Source organism: Hylobates moloch, unplaced genomic scaffold (assembly GCF_009828535.3).
Source record: "Hylobates moloch isolate HMO894 unplaced genomic scaffold, HMol_V3 SCAFFOLD_23, whole genome shotgun sequence".
Taxonomy (NCBI): Eukaryota; Metazoa; Chordata; class Mammalia; order Primates; family Hylobatidae; genus Hylobates; species Hylobates moloch.
Window position 1 is genome coordinate 14,347,762 of NW_026652298.1, and position 12,327 is coordinate 14,360,088.

Consider the following 12,327-nt stretch of genomic DNA (forward strand, 5'->3'; position numbering starts at 1 on the left):
CTATCTTCTCCCTTTTATATCCATATGATCTGTAGTGTTATCAATTCTCTCATTTCTGATATCAGTAATATATGCCTTTTCTCTCTCTTTTTAAAATCTCTTTGGATAGTGATTTTTCAGTTTATGGACCTTTTCAAATAACCAGTTTTTGGTTTTATTGATTTTCTGTAGTTTTGTTTTCCATTTCATTGATTCACCTCTGATCTTTATTATTCCCTTTCTTCTGCTTACTGTGGGTTTAATTTGTTCTTTCTTCTAGTTTGTTAAGGTGGAAGTTGAAGTCATAGATTTGAGATATTTCTTCTTTTTTTCTAATACAGGTATTAGTACTACAAGTTTGTCTCTAAGTACTTCTTTGGAGGCATACCACAAATGTGTTTTTATGTTCATTCAGTTAAAATTACCTTCTAATTTTCTTTTGCTCTTTTTTTGTTGACCCAAAAGACTATTTACAATTATGTTAAATTATAAACATTTGGGAATTTTCTAAGTAGTTTTCTGCTATGGCCCAGAATCAGATCTATCTTGATAGGTACACTTAAAAACAAAAACAAAAACAAAACCATGTATTTTGCTGTTGTTGGGTGAGGTGTTACATAAATGTTAAATAGGTCAAGTTGGTTGATAGTGTTACTCAAGTCTTCCATGTCCTCACAGATTTACTGTCTACTTGTGCCGTTAATTAACGAGAAAGGTGTTGAGATCTCTGGCTATAACTGCAAATTTGTCTATCCATAAGAATTTTTATTTATGGTTATACCAGGATTTGTTTCAGATGTTTGTTATTAGGTGCATAAACACTTAGTTTTTTTTTTTTTTTTTTGAGATGGAGTCTCACTCTGTTGCTCAGGCTGGAATGCAGTGGCATGATCTCAGCTCACTGCAACCTCTGCCTCCTGGGTTCAAGTGATTCTCCTGCCTGAGCCTCCCGAGTAGCTGGGATTACAGGCATGCGCCACCATATCCAGCTAATTTTTTGTATTTTTAGTAGAGACGGGGTTTTGCCATGTTGACCAGGCTGGTCTCGAACTCCTGACCTCAGGTGATTTGCTCACCTCGGCCTCCCAAAGTGCTGGGATTACAGGTGTGAGCCACCATGCCAGGCCAACACTTAGAATTTTTATATTCTCTTGACCAAATGACCCTTTTATCATTAGAAAAAAAACCTCTTTATTCCTAGTATTCTTTGCTTTGAAATCTACTTGGTCTGACATTAAAATTGTCACTTTAGCTTTCCTTTTAGTAGTTGTCTCTCTTCTTTTTTTTTTTTTTTGGAGTTATAATAATTTCAGACTAACTACTGCAAACATGTCCCCAAAAAGTTATGAGGAACTAAGGAAATAAAACAGTAGCTAGTAGCTATGGGAATAATTTCCTCTTCCACTTAGCAATGATGGATAAGGAGTTGACTTACTAGGTTTTATAGAGAAATTGGTTCTAATAAAAACAAAATATACAGAATATGCTATCCAACACCAGCAGGATGCATTCTTCTCAAGCACACAGAACATTCTCCAGAACAGAGCATGTTAGGTGTCAAAATAAGTCTTCACAAATTTAAGAAGACTGGAATCATATTGAGTATCTTTTCTGACCACAATGGTATGAAAATGTAAATCAGTAATGAAAGAAAAACTGGAAAATTCACAAATATGTAGAAATTAAACCACACAAACCTGACCAACCATTGGGTCAAAGAAGAAATCAAAAAGAGAAATTAAAAAACAATCTTGAGATAAATGAAATTACAATACACCACAATTTATGGGATTCAGCAAAAGCAGTACTAAAAGGGAAATTTATATGATAAATGATTTTATTAAGAAAGAAGAGGGCCAAGTGAGGTAGTTCATACTGTCTGTCGAAAAAAAAAAAAGAAAAGAAGGAGCTCAAAAAAACACAACCAAACATTATACCTTTAAGAAACTAGAAAGAAAAAACACAATAAATGAAATAGAGACTAGAAAAACAACAAAAAAGCTCAAAGAAACTAAGAGTGTTTTAATAAAAAGATAAAACTGACATATCTTTAACTAGACTAACTCAGAATAAAAGAAAGGGTCAAAATTAGAACTGAAAAAAGAGTATAAGTGATGTCACAGAAATATAAAGGGGTGTTATATAAATACATAACTACATAAGAGAATACAAGGAACATTTATATGCCAACAAATTGGATAACTTACAAGAATACATTCCTTGAAACATAAAATATATCAGGAGTGAATCACGAAGAAATCGAAAATAGGAACAGACCAGTAACAAGTAAGGAGATTGGGTCAGTAATCCTCCCAACAGAGAAAAGCCCAGGACTAGATGGCTTTGCTGGTGAAGTCTACCAAACATTTAAAGAGCAATTAAGCCAATTCTTCTAAAGCACTTCTAAAGAACTGGAGAGATCACTTCCAAACTTATTTTACAAGGCTGGCATCACCCTGATACCAAAGCCGGACAAAGGTACCTTAAGAAAATAAAATTACAGACCAATATACCTGATGAACACATATGCAACAATCTTTAGCAAAATTCTAGCAAACCAAACTCAGCAGTACATTAAAAGGATGATACACTATGATCAAGTGGGATTCATCCATGGGATACAAGGATGGCTCAATATATGCAAATCAATAAATGTGAAACACCACATTAAGAAAAGGAAGGCTAAAAATCAAATGAATATTTCAATAGATGCAGAAAAAGCATTTGACAATATATGTGTTCATGGATTGAAAGAATATTGTTAAAATGCCTACATTATCTAAAGCAATCTATGGATTCAATGGAATCCTTACCAAAATCCCAATGGCTCTTTTGACAGAAATATAAAACATAATCCAAAAATGTATATGGAACCACAAAAGACCCCATATAGCCAAAGCAATCTTAAGAAGAACAAAGCTGTAGGCATCACACTCCTTGATTTCAAAATATATTACACAGCTATAGTAATTAAAATAGTATTGTACTGACATAAAGACAGACACATAGACCAATGAAACAGAATAGGAAGTCCAGGAGTAAACCCATGTACATATGATGAACTGGCCAAGAGAGGTGTTAAGAACACACAATGGGAAAAGGATGTCTTCAGCAAATGGTCTTGGGTCAAGTGTATATCCACATACAAAAGAATAAAACTGTACCCTCACCTCATGCCATATATAAAAATCAACCTAAAATGAAGATATCTGAAAACAACTTTATTCTATTTTCATACTTGGCTAATAGTTTGGTTGAGAATATTATTCTGACTTGGATATGATTTCCCTTCCAAAATGCGAAGGCATTCCCCACATCTATTAGCTTTCAGGACTGCTTTAGAGAAGTGGAAAGCTATTCTGACTCCTGATCTTTGACTGATGACCTGTTTAATCCCTGATCCTGGAAGCCTGGATTATATGAAGTTTTATAACAGTGTGCATTTGTGTGGGTCTATTTTTAGCTCTGTGTTTGGTACTTGTGAAACCTTTTCAATTGTAAAACTAATGTCCTTCAGTTCTTGGAAATTTTCTTTCTGGGACTCATTTGAGTGAAGTATTTCCTAGACTAATTGTGATATATGTCTGGGAACCAAATAGGTGAAGAGGGCTGGAAAGTTCTCAGCCTTTAACTTCCTCCCTGTTTTCAGCTATGGTTAGTGTGTCCCAGTCTAAAGAACCTATGTTTTACCCTGTCTAGAAAATAAACCTCCAGTTGTCTGCTGGGGTGATGAAGGAAAGTCATCTGACTTCATAGGGGAAGGGAACTGAGGGTCTAACTCCTGGAGACTTCAAACCAATCCTCCTGTTTTTAGCCGTATATTCAGCCAGAGGTACCCAAGGATACTAATTATCATGTCTTTAGGGGATTTTAGAATATATGTCGGGTTACTTCACAGCTTTCCACACTGCTAAAGAATTTAGCTTTTTCAAGAGTGTAATCAGTTATCACCCATCTGCTTTTCCGTTTCCAAAATTTTACTGCTATTCCCTCCTAACTCATTTTCTTTGCCCTTGTGAGTTTATGTCTTTAAATTTTTTTCTACTTCTGTCATTTTAGTGGTATTTCAGTAGAGAATAAAAGTGTGTGTATTCAATCAACTATCTTTACCCTGAAGCTGTATATACTCATATGATATGACTCTTGTTTGCACTCTTTGGGATTCTCTCCCTCTTTTTCCTTTTCAGCTTGTTCTAGCACCTTACATTTGACTTCTTCACTTACCTTAACTGGACATAATATGGAAAGCTTGATATTAAAACAAAGTTTATTGTTTAATGTTCATTGATAACCTAAACTAAGATGAATTTAAAATTTGTAACTCTCTCATTCCTTGTCTAAGATTATATTCAAATAAGTTATATTTTATTTCAGAGTGATATTTACCATACTGCATTTTGTAGTTCACAAAGTAGTTTAATTTATGGCACCATGTTTAATCCCTAAAAACCCCACTGCAAGGATGAGCTATTTTATACAAAACGTGGGAAAGAAAGGGTTAAATGATAGGTCTGCAATCCACTCTCTCTCTAGGGAGAGAGGAAGATGTGCCTGAGAAAGTAGAGAGTGCCCTGGAGAAATCTCTCTGAAACACACTAACAACAGATCTCCTGGAAAAAAAATAAATGATATCTGTTAGCCATAGAATCCTTATTTATATAATTATTATTTATATCCTTTTAGTAGGATGTAACTGAGATTGCTTATGGTAAACAAACCGGGAAATCTATGGATTTATGGGGCATAGCTCCCTGGAAAATGTAACTATCCAAGCATAAATGAGTATGTTTCATGACCAAATCAACTTTCTTTGGTATAAGTAATAAAGAAACTTCTTATGTTAATACTGATCAGAGTGGGTTATGAAGTAGAAAGGAAATACCTGGGGAACTGTACTAGCATGCCCAGAACTCTCTGCTTTGCCTATGCCTCATGATCACTTGTATACTTGAAATTATTAGTGAAGCTTGATACTGGCTAAGATCGCTGATCTGCATGAGCATCATTTGACAACCCAATATTTTGTGTTATCCCACAAGGCAGCTGAGCCTCAGGATGGTTAAGTGACTTGGTGAAAGTCACGTGCTAAAACAAATTGCCAAATAGGACTAGAAACCAAATCTTAAGTCATACTTTTTCAGCCATTTGACACACATCCTAATGTGATGGGGGAAAAACAACAACAAAAAACATAAGCTGTGTGTCAGAAATAGACTTGTCTCCTGAATCTGTAATTGCTTAGCTGTTCGATCTTAGGCAAATAACTTACAATATTTAAAACCTATTTCCTATGCAGTAGCTCTTACATAAACTATAAAAGAGATCTTAGTAAGTGTAATGTAAAGCATGATATAATATGACAGAACATTTACAAACATTTCTAAAGAATGGAAAAAAAATATTGCTTACTTTTTTCCTGTAATGCCTGCAATTTATTCAGTTCTTCATTCTCTTCATCACTATCTTCACTACTTGTACTGCTGACATCCAAAACTATGTCCCTTTTAGGGTCTACTCGGAGAAAATTACGGCATTCAAAAGTCAGGTGACCAGCTAAGTGAAACAAACAAAAAAAATGTGAATGTTAAAACTATAGATACATTATGTATTTTTGTATGTTTTGCTGCCTCACGGTAACCAATAAGTTACAATTTCAATACTATAATGTAGAAAGCTTTAACTTTTATTCAGTTGGTAGTAGTTTGGTTATTTTCCCTATACTTTTCTATGAATGCAATACTCAGAACTTTTTCCCTTCTTCATCAGAGCTCCTTAGTCAATAAGCATTTTTGGGGGCCACTTCTTAATGGATTTCAAAGTATTGAGTTATTCTATTTCCCTTTCTAAAAATACAGTAATATCTCTAACTAAACTAAGTAAATAAAAAATACCATCATACTTGGGATTTTATATTGTATTCCTTTCCCATACCTTTTCTTTCCCAGTTTGACTAATGTACTCATGCAATTATATATCCTTCATCTAAAGTTGGCATAATAATATACAAGCATTAATATAACTGAATGTGCTTTACTAAAGAATACCTAAACATTTAATTCTTGCATCATTTCCCTAGAGACTCTACCCTATAAGAAAACTACAACAGTTATCTACTTATGTATATGTTTTAGAAAGTCAAATTTTATTACAAACACTATAAAAGTACAGAAAATAATATAACCAATACCTGAATACCTATCATCCATATGCTAACATTTTGTCATGCTCACTTTCAATTCGTTTAAGGAAAAAGTTCACTCGCATGCCTGTGCACACACACGCACATAGCTGGAGAGCTCGTATCAACTTTTGGAACACTGTCTCAATCTCATTCCATTTTTTTTTTTTTTTGTCCTCTGAAGCAACTGCACTGAAGTTGGTCTCTATCATTCCCAAACAACATATTGTGATATGTATTCTTAAAAAAATAAACTCGGCCAGGCGCGGTGGCTCACGCTTGTAATCCCAGCACTTTGGGAGGCCGAGGCGGGCGGATCACGAGGTCAGGAGATCGAGACCGCGGTGAAACCTCGTCTCTACTAAAAAATACAAAAAAATTAGCCGGGCATGGTGGCGGGCGCCTGTAGTCCCAGCTACTCGGAGAGGCTGAGGCAGGAGAATGGCGTGAACCCGGGAGGTGGAGCTTGCAGTGAGCCGAGATTGCGCCACTGCACTCCAGCCTGGGCGACAGAGCAAGACTCCGTCTCAAGAAAAAATAAATAAATAAACTCAATTATACCTATACCTGCAATTTTTTCCTGCCACCCAAAATTTTGTGATTTATCTATGTTAACATAACAGGTGTAATTTGCTCATTTTATCTAATCGATAATGTTCTACTGTATGAAAATTATATTTATTTACTGTACTATTGATAGAAATGTAGGTTGCTTCTAGTAGTTTGCTATTATAAACAGTGTTGAAATTGGCAGTTGTACATGTCTCTTTGTGCACATGTACTAGGTTTTCTTTAGGGTAGCAGCTTTCAAGTTTTCTTAACAACTGAGAACAGTAAAAAATAATGCAAACAAGTGCACTCATACACACATTCATGGATAAATACACCCTAACACACAAAAACTGAAACAAAAGTTAATTGAAAGATTTCTATATTCAATGTTTGAAACAACCAAGGCTAATGGTGACTAAATAATTCATTTCACAATCCACTAATGATTCACTACAAATCTATGCTAGGGGTTGTTTCTAGTTGTCTCTTATTTTGTGGGTGAAGTCCTTTGGGAGTCCTAGGTTTATACCAGAGACTCTCTAAATAGAGTTCCAATTTGGCATAGGCAGGGCCCTGGGCCTTGCTTTTATCCCCCGCATCCTGCCAGCCCATGAAAAATAGAAGTTCAAGAGCCTAGGGTTCATCAAATACCCTCAAGGCTTAATTCCTGGAACTCTCCTTTCCTTTGGTTGTTGGCCTTTGAATATTCTTTAATTCTTTATCTTCTTCCTAGTATATTAATGCATCTAAAATATGTATTGCACATTTTATACAAGTTTCTTAGTTGTTTCTTAGTCTACTCTGCCATATTATTGGAACAAGTTTTCCTCACTGTGATTTCCTAACAAATGAATCATTCAGAAGCACTCTTTTTAGCTTCCAAATATATGGAGTTTTCAGGCTTTGTGTTTACTGTCAATCTCTAAATTTACTACACTGTTATCAGAGAATGGAATCTGTATGATATTAGTTCTGTGGTATTTGATGAGACTTCTCTTGTGGCCTAGGATGTAGTAAATTTAGGAAAGATTTGTTATGTATTTCAAAAACACAGTCACATACTGCATAATGGTGTTTAGGTCAATGATGGACCACATAGACAACATAGGTCCCATAAGATAATAACACTGTTCCTTCTCAATGTTTAGATATGTTTAGACACACAAATGCTTACCATTGTGTTACAACTGCCTACACTATTCAGTACAGTAACACGCTATACAGGTTCATAGCCTAGCAACAATAGGCTATACCATGTAGCCTAGGTGTGTAGTAGACTATACATCCAAGTTTGTGAAAGTACACTCTATAATTTCCACACAAAGATTAAATTGCCTAATGACACACTTCTCAGAATGTATCCCTGTTGTTAAACAACACAACCATATATTGCTATTTGTTGAAAAGGGTTCTATATCTGTTTGCTTGTTCAACTCTTCTCCATCTTAATTTTTTTGTCTAATAACTTCTGATAGAAGTACTTAAAATTATACAAGTATTGATTTGTCAATAATGGCTATTATAAATAATGTTGAAATGAGCAGCTGTACATGTCTCTGTGGGCATGCACCAGGTTTTCTCTAGGGTAGATTTGTCAATTTCTCCTTGTAATACAGATTTTGCTATATATTTTGAGACATTAGTAAATGCTTTGAAGATCATTACTTTATCTTTTTAGTTTATTGTTCTTGAGTTTCCACTTATCACCAGTAGTGCTTTTGCCTCAAGAGTCTGAAATTATAATGGTTCTGTTATAGTAAGTAGCTGGTCAGGCATGAGTGGAGCAGGAGAGGGCTCCCCCACTCACAAAGAAACATCAGGCAACCATCAAGTGATGGTCCAGCAGCTGTCACACTGTCTCTCTAAAATGATAATTGGTCACAGCCAGTGCCAGGGAGCAGTTTCTGAACAGATAAAAACACCTGAAATTGATAATCAGCAGCTTCCAATAAGATCTCAGGAACTGGGCAAGTGGACTCGAGCATGTGCATTAAGAGGCAAAAATGAAGGAGTATGACCTTCTGGGGGCATTCTACCAGAAAAGGGAAGACAAAGCCTCAGGTGAACATGTGTACAACTCCAGTAAACACACTGTGCACGCTCACCTCCCAAGCGCAGGTAGGGAAGAATGAAGGGAAAGGGGTGCAAGATGCTGGAAGTATGCCAGCGTGTAAAATGCTAGGTTCAATGTTAATTGGGGCACTTAACCTCAAGGTGCCTGTCTGGGCCTCTTCCAAGTATATTTTCCTTTCTTTCGTTCCTGCTTTAAAGCTTTTTAATAAACGTCTACTCCTGCTCTGAAACTTGCCTCAGTCTCTTCTTCTGTCTCATGACCCTCAGTAGAATTCTTTCTTCTGAGGTGGCAAGAATAGAGGTTGCTGCAGAACTGTACGGATTCGCCACCAGTAACTAGGATACCCACCACAGCTAACAGTTCCACTAGTGCTCTTTTGTTTATTATTCGTTGGGTAATATGAAATTGCCATTTTTGTAGGTAAAACAGTGGAATATCAGCAATGTTCAATCAAATATGTGTTTTTTCCTTGTCCCTTTATTTTGAAAATTTCTGTGTAGTTTTTAGTTTTATGTGTAGTTTTATTAATCACAACACGTAGTTGGACTTAATTTTTTAAATTTGATTTGTTATCAGCACAATTTTTAACATTAATTTCTTAGCATGGGAAAAATAGTTCCTGCCTCACTGGAAGCAGTGTAAATTCACTCCTCATACTTACATATACTTACAAGGTATAAGCTGAGGTTGCCAATTCTTGATTATTTGTTTTCTTCTAATTATCTTATGGGAACTCAAACACACTATACGCATTCTTGCTTCTTTCAGTGAGTGAAATTTTTTCTAATCCCTGCTTTATAGCCTTTTTAAGGAGTCTGACTTTATGTGAGGGGCTCCACCCTTGCCATACTGCCATCCCTAGGGCTTGAAAGTGTCACTCCACAGCTCTTAAACGCCTACCCAGTAGGCCTGTGGATCCACTGTTTCCAGCTAAGATTCCCTGCTCTGACTTTGAGCTCGTTTTCTTGTCTAGCACCTGGGGATTTCCCTTTCATTCTTCTGAGTTGGGTTTTTTGTTGTTGTTGTGGTTGCTGTTGACATAACACTTTTTTCCTCCTGCATTGTTACATGTTTGGAGCAGAATGGAAGGCTTTCTAGGTCGGTTTGGCTTGCCTCTTTGATCAGAACTCCTGATGATATAGGCTGGGCATGGTGGCTCACGCCTGTAATCCCAGCACTTAGGGAGGCTGAGGCAGGTGGATCACTTGAGTCCAGGAGTTCAAGATCAGCTTGGCCAACATGGCGAAATCCTGTCTCTACTAAAAATACAAAAATTAACTGGGCATGGTGGTGCATGCCTGTAATTCCAGCTACTCAGGAGGCTAAGGCACAAGAATCGCTTGAACCTGGGAGGTGGAGGTTGCAGTGAGCTGAGATTGTGCCACTGCACTCCAGCCTGGGCAGCAGAGTAAAACTGCCTCAAAACAAAAACAAAAACAAAAAAAACTCCTGATGATCAATCTTTACTGTACTTAAGCTAGCTTTGTACCCAAATACCCCTCATCCTCTCATTGAAATGAATATTTAAAATAAATAAAATGCTTAAATAATGACCACACTGGTAGCAGTCTCTGCCCCACATCCATTTTAGCTTTGCTTCAAGCAAAGTGACCCTGAGGTGATAAGACAAATTAATTGCGAAACTACAAATAAAGTTTCTTACTGATTTTTTTTTTTTTCTATTGGGGAATAAGTTAGCGAAGCCTAGGAAATAACTGTGTTGCAAATTACAGTTCTTATGGCTAGCAATCTAAATGTTCTTGTAGCAAACAACGTAGAAGAAAAAAAAAGTGGAGGACTCACCCTTCTTGATTTTAAAACTTATCATAAATCTATAGCAATCAAAGCAGTTGGTACTGGCATAAGAATAGACACACAGACCAATGGAATAGAATTGAAAGTCCAGAAATAAACCCACACATACATAGCGAACTGAGTTTTAGCAAGATGAAAGTCCATCCAGTGTGGAAAGAATTGTCTTTTCAACAGATGGTACAGAGACAAATTTTCCACATGGGAAAGAACGTAGTTGGACCCCTCACCTCAGATCATATGTAAAAATTAACTAGAAATGGGTCAAATAAAATAAAATATAAAACCATAAAGCTCTCAGAAGAAAGCATAGGAGTAAATGTTCATTACCTTGGATTTGGCAATGGATTCTTAGATCTAACACCAAAAGCACAAGCAACAAAAGAAAAAAATCGATAAAATGGTCATCAGAATTAAAAACTTTTGTGCAAAATTATCAGGAAAGTGAAAAGTGACAGAGTGGGAGAATATATTTGCAAATCATCTATCTGGTAGAGCTTAATATCCAGAATACATAAAGAACAACTATAACTCAACAAAAACACAACCCAGTTAAAAAATGAGCAAAGGGCTTGAATAGACATTTGTCTATAGAAGAAATACAAATGGTCAACAAGCACATGAAAAGATACTTAACATCATTAGTCATTAAAGAAATGCAAATCAAAACCACAATGAGATACCACTTCATACCTACGAGGATGATCTGAATTGTTTCTACTCACAACGCTTCTGACATCAAATGTATGGGTTTTTTCCACACCAACAGCCAGTTCTCCAACTTTCTGGACACTAACTGGGTTTCCAACAATTCAATTCAATTCTGTTACTATCCACGGTTAGCACAAGTTAAGGGCTCAGACCCACAAGACTATTCCCATTTCTGATGCCTATAGGGAGTCTAGGCCACCCATACTTCTGACCAGCCAGCTTTATAAGGTCAGGAGGTTCCCACAACCTCATCCTCAAATTCGAAAATTTGCTAGAAAGGCTCACAGAACCCAGCAAAACAGTTTACTTACTATTACCTGTTTATTATCTAGCACGGAACTCAGAATAGCCAAATGGAGGAGATGCATAGGGCAAAGAAGGGGCATAGAGCTTCCATGGGCTCTCTGTGTGCCACAATCGTGGCACTTCTGTGTGTTCACAAACCCAGCAGCTCTCTGTACCCTGTAGTTTAGGGGTTTTTATGAAGGCTCCATTAGATAGGCATGATTGATTCAATCACTGACCACTGGTGATTAAATTCAATCTCTAGCTCCTCATCCTTCTCCCCTTTCTAGAGGTCTGGAAGTGGGGCTGAAAGCTCCAACTTTCTAATCACATGGATTGTTCCTCTGGCAACTGGCCCCCATCCTGAAATTATCTAGGAGCCTCCCAAGAATTGCCTTATTAGTATAAACTCAGGCATGGTTGAAAGGGGCATGCTATGAATAATAAAAGATGCTCCTATCACCCCTATCACTCAGGAAATTCCAAGAGTTTTAGAAGCTCTGTGTCAAGAACCAGGGACAATGACCAAATATACATTTCTTATAATCATAAATGGCTATTTTTTAAAAAGGAAAATAATGAGTGTTGGCAAAAAGGTAGAGAAATTAGAGCCCTTGTATATTTCTAGTGGGAATGTAAAATGGTATAGCTGTTACGAAAACCAGTATGGCAGTTTTTCGGCCGGGAGCGGTGGCTCATGCCTGTAATCCCAGCACTTTGGGAGGTAGAGGTGGGT

The 12,327-nt window shown here is 36.6% G+C and overlaps 1 protein-coding gene across 1 annotated transcript in view; it reads right to left on the reverse strand.

The window, feature by feature from the left end:
- SREK1IP1 (SREK1 interacting protein 1) overlaps positions 1-12,327 on the reverse strand; it is a 51,759-nt gene that overhangs the window by 18,532 nt on the left and 20,900 nt on the right. The window contains exon 3 of the mRNA XM_032144856.1: positions 5,389-5,532. Within this exon, the coding sequence (XP_032000747.1) occupies positions 5,389-5,532 (144 nt within the window). The remainder of the gene's footprint in view (positions 1-5,388; positions 5,533-12,327) is intronic.